Here is a 23,728-nt window from a genome sequence, read left to right as displayed (position 1 = left end):
AAGATCACCAATAATTAAAACAGGTAAATTTTCAGGTCCGATACAAGATCACCAACAATTAAAACCTGTACATTCTGAGGCTCCTGAAGGGAATTTCTCGGCAATTCAAGGTTTGCGTTGGAACACGCAAACCTTGGGTGTCTGCTAATGCCCCCTCCCACCCTTCTCACAGTAAAAATAGCACAATAAATTGTTCTTTTCTCAAACATCTCCCTCCAAAATGCCATTTTCATCCGCTGGGATGTCATCCGCTTCCCCTGGGAAGCTGCTGCCCTTGGGGCTGTGAGACACCAACACTCATTGCAGCAGTGAACAGCAATTCCAGCAGCTCCCCGGGATCCGGGCTGGGCATCCAGCATCGTGCTTGGAATTTAAAATACACGGCAAACAGGACGAACAGGTGTTACTAGCTGTGGGAAGTGTGACAAGTATGAACGTGATAAATGTGCCTCCAGCCCCTTTCTCGAGGGGAGGATGCCGTCAGCCTGCTGCCCATCGAGACGGCACACCTGATGGCAACACACTTTGAGGGGAAAAAGGAGGTTTTTTCCTGAAATATTTCCTGAGAGCTTCGCCGGTGCTGGGAGGGGAAAAGACACGGGGAGGCAGTGGGACCACAGCAGGACGGGGCAGAGGAGGATGGAGTGGAGGATGAAGAGGCTCCATCCTGCGGAGGATGAGGGGGCTCCCAGCGCTCTCCGGGCGCATCCCGGGGGCTCCGGGCTCATCCCGAGGGCTTCGGGCACATCCCGAGGGCTCCGGGCACACCCCGAGGGCTCCGGGCTCATCCCGGGGGCTCCGGGTACATCCCGGGTTCCGGGCGCATCCCGGGGGCTCCGGGCACACCCCGAGGGCTCCGGGCACATCCCGGGTTCCAGGCGCATCCCGGGGGCTCCGGGCTCATCCCGAGGGCTTCGGGCTCATGCCGGGGGCTCCAGGTACATCCCGGGTTCCGGGCGCACCCCGGGGGCTCCGGGCTTATCCCGAGGGCTCCGGGCACACCCCGAGGGCTTCGGGCGTATCCCGGGGGCTCCGGGCTCATCCCGGGCTCCGGGCACACCCCGAGGGCTCCGGGCACACCCCGAGGGCTTCGGGCGTATCCCGGGGGCTCCGGGCTCATCCCGGGCTCCGGGCGCACCCCGAGGGCTCCGGGCACACCCCGAGGGCTCCGGGCTCATCCCGGGGGCTCCGGGTACGTCCCGAGGGCTTCGGGCTCATCCCGGGGGCTCCGGGTACGTCCCGGGCTCCGGGCACACCCCGAGGGCTTCGGGCTCATCCCGGGGGCTCCGGGTACGTCCCGAGGGCTTCGGGCTCATCCCGGGGGCTCCGGGCTCATCCCGGGCTCCGGGCACACCCCGAGGGCTCCGGGCACACCCCGAGGGCTCCGGGCTCATCCCGGGCTCCGGGCACACCCCGAGGGCTCCGGGCACACCCCGAGGGCTCCGGGCTCATCCCGGGCTCCGGGCACACCCCGAGGGCTCCGGGCACACCCCGAGGGCTTCGGGCTCATCCCGGGGGCTCCGGGTACGTCCCGAGGGCTTCGGGCTCATCCCGAGGGCTCCGGGCTCATGCCGAGGGCTCCGGGCTCATGCCGGGCTCATGCCGGGCGCTGCCCTCAGCGCTGCCCTCAGCCAAGATGGCGGGGGCGCGCGGCTCTCGCGAGGCGGGCGGGCCGGGCCGGGCCGGGGCGGGGCGCGCGGCCCCTCATGGCGGCGGGGCGGGCGCTGGCGGCGGGGCCGGGCGGCCATGGAGCATATCAGCACCCCGAAGGTAACCCCGCCCGGGGCTCCGGCCCGCTCCGCTCCCCACCGCCGGCTGCCTTTGCTCCCCCGCCGCGGAACGGCCCTTGCGCCCTCAGGGCTGCGGGTGGGGGGAGGTCGCAGCCGCGGTCCCAAGGTGTTGGTGGCTCCGGCGCTTTGTGGGGAGGGGGGTTCAGTGGAGGGGCTGATGCCGAGGTGGTTTGGGGATGATTCCGGAATGTTTCCTTCCTTGCAAAGCGTGGAGGTTCCTCTCAGTCCCAATGAGTGAGTCAAAATGTGCTTTTTTTTTCCCATTGAATTAAGTCAAACAGGAGCTCTGGGAATGCTATGCTGGAAGGAATTGCATTTATTCAGGCAGCAGTTGATAATTTAATTTTACCCTTTAGTGCAAGAATGATTATTGCTGTTCGTTTTATTTTCTAGGACGTTAGTTTGGGGATGCTCCTTACCCCCTGCCCTGCAGTGTTCTGCTGGTCCTGCATGTCTCTAGTGCCCTGAAAAGGGCAATATTATATTTAATGGTTATACCTGCTGAAAAACATGACCTGCTAAGAGGACACTGAGCCCAAGCCTCTGCTCGCCAAGTTTATTTCCTGAGATTTTCCATGATTTACTTGAGACCAGCATAAGGAACCTCACACATTCAATACCCAGAACTAATCTATCATCTACTGCTAAAACATTTGTTTTCGTTGTCCATCCAATTATTTTTTCCCCATTATTCCTTCTTAATGGCGAAAGAAAAATTCCATCTGCGTTCATTAGGCAGCAAATAGGCCAGGAGAAAATCAATCCAGAGTTGTAACATATTTTATTATGTCTGCACTGATGTTTTTTAAAGCTGTTTTTTATTAATTAGCTTGGTGTGGTTTATGAAATGCACTTGGAGGCCAGGAAGTGAGCTACAAGAAGTAGCTACTAACAGGGAATGAGCAGTGGGAAGTCAGACTGGAGAGGGCTGTTCCTTTCAGAGCAACATGTTGATCACCCTGAGCACAGACAAATCTTTCCTTTGCAGTTCTTTGTCTTGTTACTTCTGCAGCCTTGCACAGTGACAAACTGGGATCATCTTGGCTACAAATCCAGTAATCCTGTTAGGATTTGCTGGTGCTGAGCCATGGCTGTTTGCTTAACCTTTATGGCTTTAATTCATGGAGAAATAATTTGAGTTCATGGTGTAAAGCTGACTCGTTGTTGCAGGGGGGACTAAAATTCTTGTCTTTTTCTGACTTGCTTCATGAGCTGTGTGTTAGAAGTTGAATGGATGGAGTTCAACAGGTGCTTAGGTGGTTCTTCCATCAAAGCTGGACTTGGAGGAATTTCTGCATGGAAAGGGTGGTCAGGCCTTGGAAGGGGCTGCCAGGGAGGTTTGGAGTCCCCGTCCCTGGAGGTGTCTGAGGAACAGCTGGACATGGGCTGGGTGACAAGGTGGGAATTGGGCACAGGCTGCACTCGATGATCCCGGAGGACTTTTCCAACCACAGCAGTTCTGGGATTCTGAAGTGTTTTCATCCTGTGTTCCTGCTGCAGGTTGAAAACGTGAAGTTGCTGGATCGCTACGCCAACAGGAAGGCAGCGACCGGGACCTTGTACCTGACAGCCACGCACCTGATCTACGTGGATGCTTCTGCTGAAGTCAGGAAGGAAACATGGGTATGGTGGGGTGGAAACACACCTGGAAGGGTTGCTTCAGATCACAGAATGGGTTGGATGGGGAGGGACTTGAAGGATCATCCCATTCCACCCCTGCCACGGGCAGGGACACCTTTCACTGTCCCAGGTTGCTCCAACCTGGCCTCGGACATTTGTAGGGATGGGGCAGCCACAGCTTCTCTGGGAAATCTGTGCCAGGGCCTCCCCACCCTCCCAGGGAGCAATTCCTTCCCGATATCCTGTTGATCCTTGCCCTCTGGCAGTGGGAAGCCATTCCCCCCTGTGTCCTGGAACATAAAGTTCTCATTTCCAGAATAAACAGGTTTGGGAATTCCGAAGCTGTAGTGGTCTTTTATGGCATTTTGATACCAAAGGCTTCCCCGAAGCAGCTGCTTGGAAAGGAAATGAGCACAGTGGTGATGTGACCTGATAGAGTTCACTCATGGAATTAGTGTCAGTTCAAGGAATGTAAAAAACTTGTGTAATTTCCTGTCTCAAACTCAATATACAAAACCACTAAAAATGAATTTGCAGCTTTTAGAAGTGCAGAATTAGCACTGAAACAAGCATATTTTATTAATGTTAAGGTGAAAGGGGAGTGACAGAGTTTGTTTCATATGGGGGTGCAAGGAAAGCAAAGTGCACCTGGTAAACTGAGCTGCACATCTGCCTCTGAAAGTAATTTATGTAGGTCTGTGTTTTTTCAATCCTGCTTTAGTTCCCTGGGCTTTGGGTGCAGTTTATGTTTGATAAATATCACAAATAAACTCGTTTTCTGCTGCTCCTTAGCTGCAGGAAGCACAAATAGCTGATTGTATTACAAACGTTTCAGATCTGCTCGTACTGCTCACAGCTTTATCAGTGACAACTGGTGGTTGTTCCCTGTTCTCCAGATCCTGCATCACCACATCTCCAGCGTGGAGAAGCTGCCCCTGACCACGGCCGGGTACCCCCTGCTCATCCACTGCAAGAACTTCCACGTGGCTCACTTTGTCATTGGGCAGGAGCGGGACTGCCACGACGTGTTCACCTCCCTGCTCAAGCTCTCCCAGCCAGGTACTGGGGATGGCAGTCTGGCCTGGGAAGCTTTGGAATGCTCTGAGCTGAGCCCTGGGAGAGCTGTGCAAAGTTCATATCCCAAACCCGGCCGCTGTCAGTCACTTGTGTCACCCAGCTGTTGGCTGTGTGCAGTTCTGCCCTTTCCAGCTGATCCAGGCATTCACAGAATTCCGGAATCCCACAAATTGGCATCTTTGCTGCTTCCAGCAGCACGTTTGGGCTGCTCTGCAGTGTTTGCTCAGTTGTGAAAGCCTGTGCTTCACCCTGCCCTGACTCAGAGTCTGTCTTAGAGTGTGAGCCAGACACCGTCAAAAGCCCGTGCTCTCTTCTAGCTCCAGCTTTTTGTTCCAGCGTGGATGAATTTTCAGGCTCTTCTTGCAGGACAGCATTCCACTGAGTTCCCACCTGGCTTCTGCCTGTGGCAGCCTCCGGTTTTGGGGTGCTAGAACCAGTATTTGGAGTTGTGTTATTAAAAGGATGTCATTTGTAATTGCAAATGGTGTCGCCAGGCTGAGGGAGGGGAATTAATGGCACCAGGCAGCTTCTTGCTGGCCTTCACACAGGACTGGGCTGGAAATCCTGTAGGAGAAACGGGGTTTGCTGAGTTTGGATTTGATTTTAATTTATATTAAGGCTTGTGTCTATTCCCAGCATCCCTCTTGTGCTCTTTGGAGTTTTCTTAGTTCTGAAGTTCTCCCTCTGATGCTGTAGCTGGCAGGTTTGTGGTGTTACATTTAAAAGCTGTCACTGCTCTTTGAGGTTTTAAAAATTAGAGGTTTGGGTAGTGCCTGAAGCGTGGGAGGTGTTACTGCAGGGGCTCACGCCAGTTTTCTTTGTTCTCTACTTAACTGTGTAAATGCTGTAGCTCTTTCTTTTCTTCTGCTTCTGGATTTTAACAGTGCTTTTTGTTTGTTTGTTTGAAGATGTCTGTGAGTGTGCTCCCTTCATGGATTTTTGGCAGAGCACATCATTACTGATGATTTGCACAGGTGTGATGGAGAGCTCTGGGTTACCTGCCCAGTAACCAGCTGCTTTATCAGCCTCTGACAGGTTTCCCTGTGTGTCTGGAGCTGCCTTGGGAATCAGCTGAACGAGTTATTGGTTGGATTTGCATTTTGTGAAGAGAGGGAAGGAGATTGGGATGGTAAATGGGCATTTGTCAGAGCCAGCCTGAAGCCTTTGTTGGGCTGACAGCAATATTCCACACATCCCTAAAGGCTTCCAGTCTCAGAATTTCTGGGTGAGCAATGGCCTTACAGGTGTGCAGGAGCTGTTGTATGAACTCTCCACAAAAAACAAATCTTTTCATCCATGTTTTAATGCGAGGGTTAATGGTTATGATATAAATCTCATCTAACATTGCTTACTGCAGTGAATTCAGGAGGAAATCAATGGTTTAGGAGAAATTACTTCTTCCAACCTAAACACTAAAACACTTCGTTAGAATTAATGTATCTCCCTGCATTTGGGAGCTGAGTATTGGAAATTCCTTAGGATTCCAGGATGAATTGTCAGCACTTGGTACTACCCCAGCCAAAACCCTATAAACATGAGGTTAAGAAGTTTTAAATATCTCCAGCACTCCTCTGTAGCACTCAGTTACTGATTTCCAGAAGTTTTGGGCTCTCTGGATGTCTTTGCATCTCTAACTTGTTGATTTTTTTTCCTTCTCCTTCCCAGTGAAACCCGAAGAACTTTATGCTTTCTCTTACAATCCTAAAATGTCCAAAGAGAACCGGGAAATGGGATGGAAACTGATTGATTTGAAACTGGATTACCAGCGCATGGGAATTCCCAACGACTACTGGGAAGTAACGGATATTAATAAGGACTATGAGGTAATTCCTGCCCAAAGGAGCCACTTACTGCACTATCTCCTTGTTGTTATTAATGACAGCCCTGCTGCTGCCTCTGGGGAGCGAGGAGCTCACTCGGTTTGAGTCAAAGCACATCATCTTGATGTGGAGTTGCAGATAATGATGCTCCAGGAGAGCTGCAGAGTCACCTTGTTGTGCTTTGATCCCCCTGGCAAGGGACCAGAGCCTTGTTTTCCTGCAGAAATGTCAAACCATCTGTTGGGCAAAGCCTCAAGTACCCTGAGCTGCTTTTGGTATTTCCAAAGCCTGTCCCACCTGGCTGGTGACAGATGTGGAGGAGAGAAGGAAATGGCAGCAGTTTGGATGGGTGGGGAATGAGGCAGAGTGGAGAGGGACTAGGGAAGGAAGGAAGGAAAAAACAGCAGTGGAAAACAGACCTTTTTTTGCTTTCTCAGTTGGATCTTCTGCTATCTAAGGGCTCTCTGTCATTTCAGTCTGAAGTGCCTGCTGCTGTTATTTTCCCTGAAAGGCCAACTTGCATCTAAACAACATTAAACAAAAGCATTTGTCAGCAAGCTTGTTCAAAATCCTGCTCTGCTTTATTTCCCTTTTTATTTCCTCTGGGGCTGTGTACAGTCAGACCTGGCTGGTAAAAAGCCAGAACAAGAGACTACAAGGAAGACACCAATATATTCACAATCCTGAATCCCTTCCCCTGCCTCTCCACTCCCTTCCCCTGGTAGCTTTCTTCACTTTAAGCTTTGGGTTGAAGAGATACAAGCTTGTGCTGTCAGAGGTGACTTCCAGTTTTACCTGCCTGTGCCTGTGGAGGCCTGAATTGAGATCTGGTGTGAGAGGTGCTGTTTCCAGTAGCTGCTGAGGGCACCTGGACATGGCCATCTCAAATCATTAATCACTCTGAGGCTTTGCTTGCTGCAGTGGAACTCCCCAGTGCTTTAGAATTTCCTCAGGGTTTCCAGCCTGTGTTTTAAAATTGTCAAGCCTGATGTAAAGCCAGGCTTGGAGAGAGCAGCTTATCTGTGAAGTCCATGCTGCAAAGGCTGTGCTTGTTTGAGGTGAAGGGATGAAGCTGCTCTCTGAGGATTCCACCTGAGTGCTGGAAGTGCCTTTCAGGTTGCATAAGATTTAGAGAGAACTTTTAAAGTATAGTTGTTCTTATTTTCTCTTTTTGTGGAAAGGAATTCTTGGCTGTGAGGCTGCTGAGGCCCTGGCACAGGGTGCCCAGAGCAGCTGGGGCTGCCCCTGGATCCCTGGCAGTGCCCAAGGCCAGGCTGGACATTGGGGCTGGGAGCAGCCTGGGACAGTGGGAGGTGTCCCTGCCCAGGGCAGGGGTTGGGATGGGCTTTAAGGTCCCTTCCAACCCGAACCATTCTGTGAATCTAAATTAGAAACTTCCATCACATTTCTGGATTTAAAGATCTTCCTTTTACTCTGCATTGTGCAGTCCAGTTTTTAGGTTCAGCTGCAGAGTTGATTGTTTCCCTGCATTATTTTTCTGAATACCTCATAACCTAATCAGCTAAAGATGAATTTTTCATGAATTTTGAAGTGCTCAGTAGCAACATCTGGGTTTTTTTCTCTCTTCTCCCTCAGGTTTGCAGCACGTACCCTCCTGAAATCGTGGTGCCTCGAGCTGCCACCAAGGCAGTGGTGATGGGAAGTTCAAGGTTCAGGAGCCGAGGGCGGATTCCGGTGCTTTCTTACTTATATAAGGAAAACAATGTTAGTGCTTCTCTGCCTGCTGCCTTGAGGGGAAGGAAGGGTTCCCCTTTTTGTCCAGTTCCCCTCTAATGAAAGGAAAGAATAAGATAATTATTAGATTTGAGGCCTTTGAGAACTGTGCTTCTCTTAATGGCTTTCGTTCTGAGTCACAGAATGAGCTTGGAATGCATCCAGAGCCCTGCAAAAAGCACACACTTTCCAAGCTTCCTGTTGGGAATTTTTTTCTTAATCAGTTTTCAGCAATCCCTTCTGATATGGGGTTTTTTAATCTCCTGTTTAGCTATACTGAATAATGTTTTATCAAGTTATATGTTGACTTGGCTGGATTTTCTTAATATTGAAGAGGAGGAACCACCCTGAAATAAATCCCCACTAGCTCAGAATAAGTGAAGGTTTCATTTTTTTTTTTTTCCACTGAAGACCAGAATGTAAATTTGTAACTTTGCTGCCTCAGCAGTGTTTTAGATGCTGATGTCAGGAAAATTCTGTCCCAGCCAAATTGTTGTTTTCCTGAGGAAGCGTGCCTTGACCTGGGCACTGCCTGGAGTTGTGCTGGAAACTAATGAAATTTCCTTAAAATGTACCCAGTGCTGCTCTGAGTGTGCAACGGCAACAACTGATAAGGAAAACTCAAAAGAATGGTTTGGAAATAGAAACCAAATGGAACACATGAGGAATTGCTGCCTTCCAGTACCTTCAGGAGGCTCATGGAAAGGAAGGAGAGGGACTTTTATATGGCCACAGTGACAGGACAAGTGGGAATGGTTTTCAGCTGTCAGAGGGCAGGATCAGATGGGATATTGGGAAGGAATTGTTCCCTGGGAGGGTGGGCAGGCCCAGAGCAGCTGTGGCTGCCCCTGGATCCAAGGCCAGATTGGAGCACCCTGGGATAGTGGAGGGTGTCCCTGCCCATGGCAGAGGGGGGAATGTGACATTTTGAAGGTCCCTTCCACCGAACCATTCTGGCATTCCATGAACTGCTGACATTTGGGGCAGTGACCCTCAGGCAGAGCAGTTTGAGCCTCCTCAGCCTCACCACTTCCAGTTTCCCAAAGTTCTCGCTTTGTGGAATGGCCCGGTAGTGTTCCTGCGTCTCCACCTCAGCAGCAGCTTTTCAGAAAGAGCCCACAGGACAATGAAACTGCGACCCCAGAGGGGTTTGGGGTGGGAGCAGGGGCTGTGGGAGCAGGGGTGATGCTGTGTGTGTGTTGCAGGCCGCCCTGTGCCGCTGCAGCCAGCCCCTGGCCGGGTTCAGCGCGCGCTGCCTGGAGGACGAGCAGATGCTCCAGGCCATCCGAGAGGCCAACCCCGGCAGCCCCTTCATGTATGTTGTAGACACAAGGCCAAAGGTACCTCCATGGGCTTGGGGCTGCTTTTAAATCTCTTGTCTGAATGAGCAGTGCTGTTTCCAGTTCATTCTGTCGCAGTTCTGGGGCGGTCCTGCAGCGGGAGTGTGGGATCAGGCTCCCGGGTCAGGGTATACAGCTGGAATGTGAAGTGCTCCTAAGGACCCTGCCCTCCTGGAGTATCCTGGGTTGAGGTTTGTGCTCAGGATGACCTGATGGAACTGGTTGGGACAGTGAAGCATTTTCCTGCAGAGCCCTAAAGGATAAAGGAGAGAACTGGAAGTGGAGTTGGAGAGAAGCCTCAGGATTCAGTTCCACGAGGCTGAAGTGCTTTTGTTGGCAGATCTGGGAGGAAGTGGGACGGGGGAAAGCAATCCCTCCCTTTTTTTTTTCCCTTTTAAAAATAACACTCATGATGTTCTCATGATGGAGTTTAATACAACTCAAGTTTGGGGCTAGAACTTGAGAGCTGAGGCGTTTATGTGAGAGGAAATATTTGCAAAATGAAATTTTTAATGACTGTCATCTTGGGGATCTGAGTTTAGAAAGCAATTCCAATGGTTCTCTTATAAGGATATGGATTAGGAGTGCTGGTGTAAGCCAATTAGAACACAAGAGTTTTCATAGCACACAATTATTTAAATGCAAAGATTTAAATTGCTCTGAGTATTTAAAAATAGAGCTTTCTGAGAACCTGCTTCACTGTTCAGATATTGCAGTTATTTTATACAAACTACAAATTTAGTTAAACTATGGCAAGGGCAAGAAAGCAGAAGTTTTTTTTGGGAAAATAGGGAATGTTTCACATCTTGTCCCAGTGTGTATCTTGGCTTTTAGTGTGACATTTCCTAGAGATCCCCTGTTCTGTAATGTGCATTTATAGCAGGCACTGCGTGTTCTTTTGGCACAGCCAGCTTGCAGTGGCAGAGATGTGCCACCCAAACCCATCACTGGTGGCAATTTTGTGCTAAAGCATTTGGTGACAAGGGGAGAATTTATAACTGGTGACACTTCTCCTTCTAACCCAACCTGTCCCACTCTGGCAGAACTGAAGCACTGGGGTTATTTTACAGTTCTAAACGTGTCTGTACCATATCTGACTCTTCTCTCCTCTTGCAAAATCTGCCCAAATTGATTAGGGGGGGTTGAGCTGCTCTATTTTCTGCCCCACCAAAGATGTCCTGGTAGCTCTCGAACTGGTCTGGGGGATTGTTAGAGCAGCTGGCTTCTTTTCTACTTCTTTCCTGCAGTTGCTGTTCTTTGTGCTCAACTTGAATGTTTCTATGTTTCCCTCAGGTGGCTTTATTTCCTCTGTGCATGTATGTCTGTGAAAAGCTTGGGAATTCTCTTGCTATTTCTGTACCACCATGTATGTATGTCCCTGTTAAAAATGGCTTTCCTAGTTCTGCTTCCTTGTGCCTCTCTCTGAATTTCCTTAGGTAGCTTCACAGTTAGGGCAGGCTCAATGTCTCTGATGACAGCAGAAATTGGGGGTTGATACTGCCCTAAGTAGGGTCTTAATGAGCCTCTGACTAATGAACTGCAGTAATTTTCATGAAACAGCTGCAAGAACTGTCTGGGAGGTGGGGAAGTACAGCTGAGTAACAGTTTTGTCCAGTACATTTTCTGGGAGATTTTAAAAAAAGGACTTGCAAAGCAGCCTCTCTGAACTGTGTGGTGATTTTCTCTTTTCTTTCCTATCCCTTGAATTTGCCAGTTGAATGCCATGGCCAACAGAGCTGCTGGGAAGGGCTATGAGAATGAAGATAATTATGAAAACATTCGTTTTAAGTTCATTGGCATAGAGAACATCCATGTGATGAGGAGCAGCCTGCAGAAACTGCTGGAAGGTGGGTACAACCCTGGGAGGGGTTTGTCTTTCTTACCCCTCCTGGACAGAACCTCCTGCTGAATATCCAGAAGTTCCATGCACAATTGTGCTGTGAGGGAAGCAAAGTCAGCATCTTGCTTTGTTTGCTACATTCAAGTGGCTGAAAGTACCAATGCTGTTGAAAGGCTTGACATTTTATTTGTTCTTGTTTTTATTGTGGTTCAAAAATAGCAACTAATACTAAAAACATTCCTTAATGAATGTGCCAAATTAATAGAAAAAGGTTAGAGAAACATTACATTTTACAGCTAAGACAGTCTCATGGTTGCTTCTTGACTTACTGAGAGAAAACCAACAGAGGTTGTTCAGAAATACTTTTGGGGGTTTGCCGTATTTGGAGTATTAGCAGTATTTCTGATTTGGAATACGATTTTGGCATGATCTTCCAAAGACTTGAATCTCATACATACATTGTTCTAACTTTTCATTCATTTCTGATTTCTTTGAACCAAACTTCTTTAAAATGTATTAACTGAATGTTTTAATACATAAATATATTAAAATGCAGAGTAATTAAGCTCATTGTGATCATAGGGAAGAATGCAAAGCAGGGCGAAAGAATCACCTGAGCCATTGGGATTAAGGGTGGAATGAGGCCTAGAGTTTCACTAAGGGAATTTTGGAGAAGTTCCATAAAGGTGATGGCAGAGCTCTGCTCCCTGGTTTCCAGCACTGCTGCCATCCTTGTGCTGCCATTCCTTGTGGAATGGGGCAGAGGGGATGCTGCAAATCCTTCTGCTTGGTGCCTGTGCTTCGTTTTCTACGGTGCCATTCCAGTGCAGTCACCCAGAGTAGGAGTTTAATATTTTAGTAACCACCATAATACTCCTCTTGTTTCCACATAGTTGGGTAATTGATGCTCCCAGGTGGCCTTGCAGGATCCATGGTGACCTTGGACAAAAATGGGGCTGTTCACAGCTCTGAGTCCTCAACTGGCTCTTCCTGGCAGAGTGATTTTGTGGTGGGAGAAGAGGCAGAATAAATACTTGTTTTTGCTCCCATGTTCTTCTCCAGCAGTGATAAAATCTCATTCACTGGGGTGCTCTGAACTTTATTACTCTCAGTATTTTCTGTGCTGGGTTTCATTAGAGCAGCTGAGTTGCCTTCAAGGTTAGACTTGTTATTTCTGTCTCTAAATTAGAGAGAGAAATAACTTCAAATCTTTGTGGAGTGAGTGAGTGGTTGTAAATGTGATGGGGATTTAGAGCGAAGTAACAGCTCACTGCTGGAAAAAACACAGCTGAATAAATAATGAGTTACCCTTTAAACAAAGAGCAGAAGGAGATTTCCAGAGCCTCAAATTCTCACAAAACCAGCAGTTTTTTAATTATGAATTTTAGATATACAACCATGAGTGTGTCCTCAAGACAGGATATTGCTGCTAGCGCTTAAAACTTTCGGGGAGATAATGAGGAGGTGCAAGGGATGCTGCTCTGGGGTGCCAGCTGATTGCTGTGTGTTTGTTGCCAGTGTGTGAGATGAAGTCTCCCTCCATGAGCGATTTCCTGACGGGGCTGGAGAACTCGGGCTGGTTACGGCACATCAAGGCTGTGATGGATGCAGGTGTCTTTCTGGCCAAGGTAAAGCTGCTCTCCAGCTGCAGCTCGATTCACAAATGCCTCTTGGTGTGTGAGGGACTGCTGCAAGGCTGGGAAGGTGGCTCTGGGGAAAAGGTGGTGTTCAGGTTGGCCTCAGCTCTCTAAAAATGTTGGAGAACGTAAGTGGGTCATGCAGCTGCTGGGCCAATACAGGTCCTGTGTCCTGTATTGTAACTAGGCTTTACTAGAACTCATTTGAAACACATAAAATCACAAAATGTGAATAAATTACCTTTATAAACCTTTCTTTGTAGCAGTACAAACAACTCCTAACCCTGTGCTCGTTGTTCATCCACTGCTCTGCTTTAATCGAGGGATGATTTGGACCAGTTGGTTTTCTCTGGGCTTTGTGTGATGTACACACTGTAATTTTGATTATTCAACACAGTCCTCATTTCTGCAGAGCTGGTGGCTTTGGAGGTCAGGCAGAAGGAAGGAAGTCACTAAGGAGTAGTAAAGGGTGTGCAGGAAGTTTGTGGAGAGTGTAGTGAGTGGTAAATGTTGGTTTTCTCTCACAGTTTTGCCATGTCACAAGCAAGAAACTTTTGTGTTTCTCTCCTGCCCTAAGGGATGGGATGGGGGGGAAGTTGGGATCAACTCCTCTAATTTATCTGGAAGTTCTAATCCCTGGGTGTCCAACTATTATTCTTTACTCATCCACCAAATTTTTTCCTCAGAGGAAGAGCCTGGGAATCCTTGGCCTTCCAGAGATCACCAGGGCTCTTTTTTACCAGCCTGCTGCAGCACTTTGTTCTAGCTGGGGCTTCTCTGGATGGAATGGTGCATTCCCATGGGCCAGAGGAGAGATGACAAGCATTCCCCTGGGGTTTTGGGGCGATGCAGGTGAAGGACTGTGTTTCCCTGAGCTCTGTGCTGTGTCCCTGGCAGGCTGTGAGGGAGGAGAGGGTCAGCGTGCTGGTGCACTGCTCCGACGGCTGGGACCGCACGGCCCAGGTCTGCTCCCTGGCTGGCCTCCTCCTGGACCCCTTCTACAGGACCTTCAAAGGCTTCATGGTAAGGACTGCAATTCCAGTGCAATTCCAGTGCAATTCCAGTGCAATTCCAGTGCAAACAGGCCCTGCTGAAAGTGGCTCAGGCCATTTCCTGGGCCGAGCAGTGGTGACCTATATAAAGCAGCTTTGATTCTGTAAGGAGCTGTAATTGCTGTGAACAGCACGGCAGCAGCTGATTGACAATTCCCAAATCCTTGTATCCTGCAACGTCTACATGGGAGCCACTAATGAGAGATTTCAGCTCTGGCAGCAATCCACCAAAAAGTGGTGGAGGAGTTTGTCCTGAAGGTCTCTCATCTGCTGGGATTTGAAATTGGGTGACCTTGGTCCTGTCCCCTGTCCATCAGTCGAATCTGCGTCATTTCACTTTAATTTGGCTGTTTGCTTCTAGTGCAGGCTTTTTCTTCATTTGCAGCCATCCCTGCATGAATTCAGGGCAGTCTGTGATGTTTCTTTCCAGTCATCTCTTGTTAAATACCTGAAGAGCTGCTCTGTCTCAGGAGAGTTCCTTGAAAGAATCCCTGAAATCAGAACAATGCAGATTTTGCCTCTTCCAGTGCCAGGACTGTTTCCTTGCATCCCATGCTGGTTTTATTGTTTCTATTTTTGTTTCTGGATTATACTGCAGCCTCTTAATGGTTAAAATTCCATCAGCACATGAAACATCTGCCTGGGCTTTGTCTCTGAACCAGGATTTATCTTAGGAGCAGTGACACAGACACATCCTTGTCTGTCCTCTGAGACAATGGTTTGTAGGCACAACCCCCCTGACAGGGTTGTTCCTAAATGAATTCATTGGCAATGCAAGGAATGGAAAAATTCAAGAAGCAATATAAATGAACTTTCCTAAGAACTCTTGTGGGTTTCTGCCTTCCTTCTCTTAATCTGGATGATGATAGCAGGAATTATCTTTAGCTATGATCCAGCAAAGTGGTAATGGATGCAGCTTCAGTCATGTGAGACATCTGTAAGGAAAACACTGCTTCCTTATAATTTTCTATAACTACAGGCATCTATTTAAAAGAAAAAATACCATGTAGTTGTTCTGATTTCATCCTGAACTCCTCATTACACAGCTGTACTTCATATATTTCTTTTTGTCTGTTAAACATTTGTTGAACTCCAGTTGCTGATTTATTTTGCTGAATATCACAGTACTCTTTCCCAAATTAAATAGCACAGTGTAATACTAAGCTGTTAATTCTTTGAGCTCAATATATTTGTATATTATGATTTTAACAACATGGAAACTCCCTCAAAGTGGTACTTCGGAAATGAGTTCTGATTCCAGCAGTGCCATTGCCTTGGTAACTGGATAATCTATAAATCACAATTCCTGTTTCCATTGATTTCTGGGGATATATTTATAGCAATAGGGTCAGCAGGTTGTCAGCTTTTTAGGCTTTAACATCAAAGGCTTCATTTTGCTTTTTTAACCAAAGTAATGCTCTTTTCTTAATCCCTGTTTCGAACCTGCAGGTCCTGATAGAAAAGGAGTGGATTGCAATGGGCCACAAGTTCTCACACAGGTGAGAGGGGCACATTCCCCTGGGGGCAGTGAAACCAAAACAGTGTCTGCAGGTTTAGGGGATCCCATGGAAAATTGAAAAGGAGAAAACATTTGGAAAATATTTGCATTGCAAGTCAGTATCTGCTAAGGCTGTTCTTTCATCACGGTGTTTTTATTGCTTTACAAAATCATTGTATGAATTCTGGGTGTTTTCCCACCTGCAAAATTGTATTGTTTGAGGAATGCTAATCATGGAATCACAGAATCATGAAGGTTGGAGAAGACTTCCAAGATCATAAAGCTCAACCATCAACCAGCACCAACCCATGTCCCCAGGTGCCACATCCACACATCTCTTGGACACTTCCAGGGATGCTGGGCCCTCTCTGGGCAGCCTGTCCCGTGCAGAATGCTCCAACAAGGCCTGTTAATTCTGCAGCCATCTCCTGGAAGAAGATCTCAGCCACTTTGTCAGGACTTCCCCAAGTCCAAAGCATAAACTTGACCTGGAAGAAAACTTCTGGCGAGGGGCCCTTTTGTGGTGGGTGGCAGAGGATTTACCCTGGTTTTTGCACCTCTCTAGGTGTGGCCACCTGGATGGGGACCCCAAAGAGGTGTCCCCTGTGTTCACCCAGTTTGTGGAGTGTGTGTGGCAGCTGATGCAGCAGTTCCCCTGCTCCTTTGAGTTCAACGAGCGCTTCCTGCTCGAGATCCATGACCACGTTTATTCCTGCCAGTTTGGCAACTTCCTGGGCACCTGCCACAAGGAGCGGGAGGAACTCAGGTGAGCTGGGAGTCTGTGGAGCCACCAGGCCACAAATCCCTTGGAATGTCTCAAAAAGGGGCTGGATGGGTGTGTTTTATGGAATTGGAGATTGTAGAACATAACCATCTCTCAAGACAATGTTCCCCTTAACCAGTGTGAGAAAAGAATGTGAATTACATCCCAAAAGAATGTGAATTATATCTCAGAAAAGATGTTTTAGTTTGGATCACAGTAATAACTTGCAGATATCCCTTCTGGACAGGAGAGTGTCCCTTTTAATTCCTCAGTGATGTATCCTCATGAAATCAGTCATAGCCATCATAAAAATAATTCTCAGCTCCCTTAATCTAATTCTCCTCCCAACATCTGCAGTTATTAATCCACTTGCTGCTTTTTTTAGTGATCAGATGTTCTTTGTACTCGCCAGAATCTTTGAGAAGACCCATTCTCTGTGGCCTTTCCTCTTACAGAGGAAGCAGGAGTTGAGAAATCCTTTGTACAGAGGGTTTACAGCTTACAAAGAGCTTCAACCAAACACTCTACCTTTCAGTTTCCAGTAAGTTGCTCAGTTAAGAAGGGGAAGGAGGGGGACGTTTCTTTCATTGTAATGCAGATTGATAACTCAGGTTAAATCAAATAAATTTGCTCTGATTAGCTTGGTTTATTTTACCTTTCCCCTCCATTCCTCTGGCATAAACAACGAGGAGCAGTACCAAGGTTAAATAAATTCAGGCGCTGTAATTTAAAATAGTATTTTTAATTTGGTGTTGAGAAAGATGGTGGGGAAAGGCAAGGAAAAGCAGAACTTCAGAGAGAAGCACACACACCCCCTGACTGCTTGCTCTGTCACATTAAACCTTTCCAAAAGTTCCTCTTTTCCTCCTTTTTAATGTATGTTAAGAAGTGTTTCAAGCAGGGATTTCGGTGCCCACTCCAGGGTTTTTCCCAGAGCAGGCTCGGGTTGCCAGGTCTGTTTTATTGCCCAGGGTGTCACAACAGATCTGGGAAGTTTTGCTTTGTTTGTGCCTCACTCCTGGGCCCTGCTGAGAGAGAGGGGGATGAAAATGGGATTTTAAGTGCTTTGTGTGCAAATAGAAGTTGGGAGGTTGGGCAAACCAAGGACTGGAAGATAAACTGCCCAAGCTTCCAGTAAATCTGCTATAAAAAAAAAATGTATTTTCATCCTATTCTAATATTTACTGCTGGGTTTTTTAACTTTCAGAAAAGTTGCCCATTGCTACTGAATTTTGTAGTCTGGGGTTGTGGCAGGTTTTAAAATCAATTACCGATCTCAATTTATTAAAAATATTAAGCAGCATCTATTTGTTGGCAATAATGCACAACTGATTCTCATTTTTCCCCGTTTCTGAGGTTCTGGTGTGGGATGTACAATCGCTTTGACAAGGGCATGCACCCGAAGCAGTGTGTGCTGGATCAGCTGCTGAGCTGCATCAGCCAGAAGGTGACACTGGAGGACAACGCATCCGAGCTGGAAAACGTGAGGCACAAAGGGCTTCAAATCCCCTGGTGGGTTTGGAAAGTGGAACTGGGATTAAACTGGGACACTGAGGAGTTGTTGCAACCAGCTGGGTAAAAATGAGGGGTTCAGTGACAAAGCTCTGTGTTAAAAACCCCAAAACAGCCTCCAACAAATCAAAATACAGTATCTAAAATACACCAGTGAGAAGAATATCGGTGTCTTTTGCTAGGGTAATGTGAATGCTGAAAACTTCAGCTTTATTAATGAAACACTGATGTTTGTGTCAGACATGGGAGGATTTGTGTCCAGGTATTCCTGATGTTTGTGTCAGGCATTTGAGGATCTGTGTCCAGCTATTCCTGATGTTTATATTGGACATGGCAGGATCTGTGTCCAGGCACTTCAGGGCTGGATTGGAGAGCTGGAAAAGAGGCACTGCCACAGGGCTGCTGTGTTGACACCTGGCTTTTGGCCACCTCTGGCATCTGGGTATTAATTCTTTGTTTTATGCCTTTTTATCTGTGCAGAAACTCCCTTTCCTCGACGGCCCCTTGCCCAGTGAAGGCTGCTCCTCACCCAAGGCAGGACCTGCTGCTGCCAAAGCCCCAACTCCTCCTCAGGACTGTGGAGAGGGAGCAGCCCCTGTGCTGAGCAATGGCCCCTCCCTGGGCCACCAGAAGCACAAGGAGAGCCCAGCCCAGCCCCGGGATCTCGGAGCCTCCACAGGGGATGGGCAGGCTCAGCACCAGGGATGAGCTCTGGGAGCTGCTGGGTGAAGCTCTGGGGAGCTGCTGCAGCCCCCATTTGCAGCTGAGTGTGAGTAGGGGTGTGCAGGGCTGGGGGAGCAGCTGCTGTGGGGCACAGCTCCTGCAGCTCAGGTGATGCAGAGCTGCCAGGAGGCTGCCTGGCATTCCTGAGAACTTGGCTTTCAGTGGGAACACGTGTATTTCTGAGGGTCTGGGCTGCCTGCCAGCACTGGTGCTTGAGGCTGGAAGAAATCCTGGCCAGTTCTGTGAGGAGCTGGGCAGTGTTTGTAACTGCAGGAGGAAGGATGCAAATCCCTCTGTTCTCAGTGGTGGTCCAAGGTCATCTTAAAATGAGAAAAAATTTCAGTCTGTCTTCAATTGATAAAAAAAAACCCCAACCTTTCTTAGCTGTGAATGAATCTCTGCATGGACCCTTGCCTTGTAGCAGAACTGATTCACGTTTTGTTTCCTATGCATATTTGTTACACAAAACCAAACCCCCTGTGCCTTTTCTGAGACAGTGTCAGTGTCCAGCCAGGCCATTGCTGTTTTTGTGTTGGAGTTTGGAGTGTGGTGTTGGCTCCTGCCTGTAGTCAGTGTTTTTGAGGAGGTTTTCTCCTGCTGCAGCTTCTCCAGGGTTTTTGCTGATGCCCTGAGTTCAGTAGCTTCTTTCCAAGCTGACCTCTTGAAGAATCAGCTTTTATGGACCTCCTTCATTGCCAGGAGTGCAGCAAGCCACAGAGGCAGCCTGGAACTCATGGATTTAGGATTAGAAATGAGGAAAGACAGGAGAACGTTTATGTGGAATTTTTCTCTCTTATTTTATGATCTTGATTAAACTGAAGCAAGAGAGTAGCTGTTCCAAGCTGGAATCATTGATGAGACAGCAATTACAAATGGGCTGTATTCTGTTATTGAAATGGGGCCCAAAATTATGAAATCACTTGCTGAGTGATTCGAGGGAATGTCCAAATTCCTGGAACATTAGGGATGTTTTGTCTGTCTCGTGAACAGTATCTCTCATGGCAATGAACTTGGGAAGAAACAGAAGAAACAAGCACTTCAATCCCCAGGAACTGGGTGTCACAAATGAGTGTTTGAAGGTCACCCAAAGAATCCGTGGGAGAGGCATCAGCAGAAGCAGGTTTGATATCAAAAAGTGTGACCAAATTCATTGGCAGGGTTCACTCTGTTACTTATTAAATGGTTAAAGCACACAGAGAAAAGCTGAAATAGAAAATCAAGCAATCTAAAATCAATCAGTGTGGAGGCTGGGGATGGAAAGGAATGAGGGAGATCCTCCTGTTGAGTCACAAGGCTCAGAGTGGACCAACCTGCCAGACTGAGCCCTGGAATTACCAACAGGTCAGGCCTAAAGGGGTCCTAGAAACAGAGTGGCAGCACTTAAACTCAACAGCAGAGAATCAGCAAATAAGGAATTGAACAAAGGTTTTATGGAGAATTTCCTATAAGCACAACAGGAGCTCCCTTAGAGGCTGAGCTTACAAATCTAAAGTCCTCCAGAATCCAGGAGGGCAGCATTCCCAGTGCTTTGGCTCTGGCACAGCCCCAAGGACCATGTCCAGGTGTATCCCTGGGAAAAATTCCCCTCGAGTTCCCTGTTTATAGAGTCCTAAGAGAGTTGGTTTTAGTCAGAGTCACTTTCCAGCCTGGCTGCAGTTTGGGTCAGTATCTTCCTTTGAAAGGTCAATAACAAAAGTGTTCCACTTGGGTTATTCAGGCAAGAAAAATCAGATTGCAGGGCTGTTGGTTAAAGCCAGGATTTGTTATCCAGCCCTGGGAGCAGCCAGTGTTCCTGATAAGCTCAGGGTGCTGCTTATCAAGGTCAGGGCCTGAGGACATTTCTGAGATCATGGTGTGGCCTTGGGGGCTTGGAAGATTCACCCCCCCAAGGAAAGCTGTGCCACAGTCCTTGTTCTGTGCTGAATTGCACAGAATCCCCCTGTGCAGCTCAGTTCAGGGTGCTGCTCTGCTCTCTTTTCAATCTGTTGTTTAAATTAGGTGCTGCCATTAAATTTTCCAATCAGTTTTTCTCTTTTATAAAAAATTTGGAAGCCAACTGAAAATATTTGAGCTTTCCCAATCTCCAGTAAAAGTTCGAAACATTCCAAAATGACACCAGGAAATGCCATAGCTGTGCTCATGTGCTTTTAACCTGTGGTGAAATCCCTGGCTTAGTCCAGTGTCCAAAAACCAACCAAAACCTCCCTGAGTGGCTCGTTTTGGGTAAGAAAATACCTGTTCTATTAAGCACATCAAAGGCCCAAGGAAAAAGAGAGCACAGTGTTTCTCCACTGCCTGGAATGGCAAAGAGGAAGCTTTTTAATACTGAGGGTTTGTCAGACTTAAATAGAGTTGTTGTTGAGGAAGGAGTGGGAGCCACAAGAGGTGATGGATTAAAAATTAATTTCCTGATCACGTGGAATATTGACCCAGATGTGAGTGATGGATCAGCCCTGTCTTGCCTTTCCAGGGAGTACTGGGCAACATCCATCCCCAAATTCTGTGAGAAAATGGGACATGAGGCCAGGACAGGCACTTTTTAGGACCAGTTATTCTGTGGATCATCAGTTCTTTTAATATTTTTAATACATTCCCTGATTTTCATTAGAGATACAGAACTGGAGAAGGTTTTGACTGACTACTGAAGGATTTAAAGATGCCATGGTTAATTCTTGTAGGAATCCAGCTTGCAGAAGGCTCCTGTAAATGTTCATGTGTTGCTTTGCCTTTGGAATTGCCAATGGAGGAGTTTAACAATCTTTCCTTGTTCCCAAAACTGATGTCTCCACAAAACTCCAGTGTTACTACAGGTGTGTACAACCACCACCAGCTTACTCAGACACTGCAGGTGGTGTAAGCTTGGAGTAACCTTGCTGCTTTTAACTCCAGTGGCAAAACAGAGCCAGAGCCAAAAATTAATGTCCTTTAAACCTCCTGGGTTTCATGTGTACAGGCTCAGGCAAAGGCTGCAGTGTGTTAAAAGTCTTTCATGCTGGTGCTGTAATTTAGGAGCTGGAAAAAGATTCCAGGCTTTCCTCTCTTTCCATGAGCTCATGGATTGAAAACCAAGGAACAAGGAGCTTTTTGGTTTTGCTGGTGACTCTGGGCTGTTTGAAGAGCTAAAATGAGGAGCTGCTCAGAGCACTGCAGTGTGTCCTGAGCTCAGGTGGGATCTGCTTCCCAGAAAAGCCGTGTTCCCTGCTCCTGGAGCATCCTGCTGGCAGCAGGGCCTGGATCCTCTGCTCCCTGGAGGTGTGAAAGGAATGCAGAAGCTGTTACGTGGGAATCTGCTGCTGCTGCTGGGCAAAGTTACTGCAACTTCTTTATTCCTAGGGGAGCATCCCTGCTTTGTGAGGTCAGAAATCCTGCTTTCCTCTGGAGCACTGCAACTCCTTTCCATTCGGATTCCTGTGACTGGGAGAACTGGGAGGGAAGAGGGATCTGATCTGCTGCAGATGGGCTCTGCTTGTGTGAAACTCTCCCTTTTCTGGAGCTGCTCCTGCTTCTCCAGGATGTTCCATGGCTTCTCCAGGACATTCCATGGCTTCCTGCCTGTTCCCAGTGTCTCCTGTGCTGCAACCAGGTGTAACCTTGTAGTGGGCCGGTGCCTGTCATACTCAGAAGCTCAAGAGGGACTCGTGGAGCTTCATTTGAAATGGTTTTAATGCGAATTTCATTCTGTGGGTTATTAAATTGGGTTTTCTTTTGCAGTTGTCACCTGTGGGAGAGAAAATCCAATTGTTGCTGTTTGCTCTGCAGGGAAAAAGTGGGAACAATTGGGTTGTCCATAGTTTTAGTTCTCCATGGCCTCTTTAAGGGTGAGGAAAAGCAGTTTGGGAAAGCTTTTAGGTCTGATTTATTCCTGATCTGTTCCTGTGCTTAGTGATTGCCTTTCCAAGTTAATTCCTTGGAATAAAAATCCGCCTGCTCTGATCCAGAGCCACCCTGGCTGGGATGGAGGAGGAGATGGGTTTGGGGAGCTGGGAAGCTTCAGGAAGCTTCCCCAGTCCTGCAGAGTGGGATTTGTCAGGAGCTGAAGGTGCCCAGAGCTCCACAGGATCTGCAGGTGCAGCTGTGGGGCTCCAGGTGGGAATGTTGGTGTGGAGCAGCCCTGTGGCTGCTGTTTCCATCGCCTCTGGAAGCAGTGAGCCCTGGGAAGTGCTCCCAAAGCTGAGGCACCCTGGGAAAAGCATTGGAAATGGAAGAGCTCCTGTTCAGGCACTGCTGCCCTTCAGCTCCTGGCAGGCCTGGGCAGCCTCAGACCCCAAAGGAATTTCCTGGCTGGATAGTCAGGGGTGACCAGGAGAATTCCAAATGTGTTTTCCTCTGCTCCCCGTCCCCTCTGCTCTGTGCTCAGGGCTGGGGTTGTTTTTATAGGGACCTATCCTGGCTATTCCTGGTTTCCATCCATCCCTCACGCACATCCAGGCATTCCCTGGGGGAAGAACCTGCTCCAAGTGTCCTATTTATGTTTTAATTAGCAGTCCACGCTTGATTAATTAGCTGAGGAAGCAGGGGATGTTCAAGCCTGTGTTTGGGGCCAGGCAGGCAGGTGGGCCATTCGTTAGGGCAGGTTTGCTAATGACATTAATTAATGCGTCCTGCTGGGAGCTGCAGGAGCAGGGCAGGGCCAAGGGGTTGTTTTTCTCTCATTTCTCTGTATTTCCATCTAGTTCATGTAGCAGAAACTACTGGAGTAACTCAGCACTGGATCCCATCCTCCAGCTGGATTTTCCTTGTCATCCCCAAGCCGATCCTTGTAGGAATGTCCCTAAAACCGTGTGTAGTGCTGGCTGGGAATGTCCCTGTTGCTGTTTTTGTCTGTGTCACTGGTGAGGGACATTTGTGGGGGATGAAGCCCCGTTTGGAACGTGCCCCTGAGGGGCAGTTCAGTCCCTGCACTGCTTGAACCCTGTCTTGTCTAGAGGAGAATTGTGTCTGTTCTCTGTGTTTGTCCCACGGAGTCTCACTTGGATTGCAGGTATTTTTATTCCCTACACCAATAAACCCCTTGCCTTTTTAAAGGAACTGGCTGCTCTGTTTATTGGGAATTAACTCAGAAAAACTTGGAAAGGTGAAGTCAGTGAAAGGATATTAATTAATAAAGTGAGTCTGGAGCCACTTCCCCTCCACAGCACAGAAATGGGGTGATACCTTTGGTTTGGAGGGGTGCAGGGTCTTAAAAACAACCCAAAAAGGCACATAACCAATGGAAAAAAAGGAATATAACTACGGGGGGAAAAAGGAATCTAACCCATGGAAAAAAGGAATCTAACCAATGGAACTCTGTTAAATCTTGGTGTCTTCTGCAAACTGTGCTGC

General features: G+C 48.0%; 1 protein-coding gene across 3 annotated transcripts; it reads left to right on the top strand.

The window, feature by feature from the left end:
• The first annotated feature begins 425 nt into the window (after positions 1-425).
• On the top strand, positions 426-23,434 carry MTMR8 (myotubularin related protein 8). Of its 3 annotated transcripts, none has more exons than XM_032123775.1 (14): positions 426-542; positions 3,291-3,413; positions 4,307-4,469; positions 6,153-6,310; positions 7,904-8,032; positions 9,247-9,381; positions 11,096-11,228; positions 12,740-12,849; positions 13,756-13,881; positions 15,360-15,409; positions 15,974-16,174; positions 16,584-16,712; positions 17,528-17,654; positions 18,164-23,434. In XM_032123775.1, the coding sequence occupies exons 1-14, from the start codon at positions 444-446 to the stop codon at positions 18,389-18,391; spliced, it is 1,911 nt and encodes a 636-aa protein (XP_031979666.1). In that variant the 5' UTR covers positions 426-443; the 3' UTR covers positions 18,392-23,434. The 3 variants fall into 3 exon arrangements, with proteins under 3 accessions (XP_031979666.1, XP_031979668.1, XP_031979667.1); XM_032123777.1 differs by having other exon boundaries at positions 17,528-17,683; positions 18,164-18,251; XM_032123776.1 differs by lacking the exon at positions 426-542 and adding an exon at positions 1,694-1,770.
• Positions 23,435-23,728: the final 294 nt, after the last annotated feature.

This window comes from Corvus moneduloides, chromosome 14 (assembly GCF_009650955.1).
Source record: "Corvus moneduloides isolate bCorMon1 chromosome 14, bCorMon1.pri, whole genome shotgun sequence".
Taxonomy (NCBI): Eukaryota; Metazoa; Chordata; class Aves; order Passeriformes; family Corvidae; genus Corvus; species Corvus moneduloides.
The sequence above is the reverse complement of the archived record's forward strand: the minus strand, read 5'-3'. Positions and strand labels throughout refer to the sequence as shown.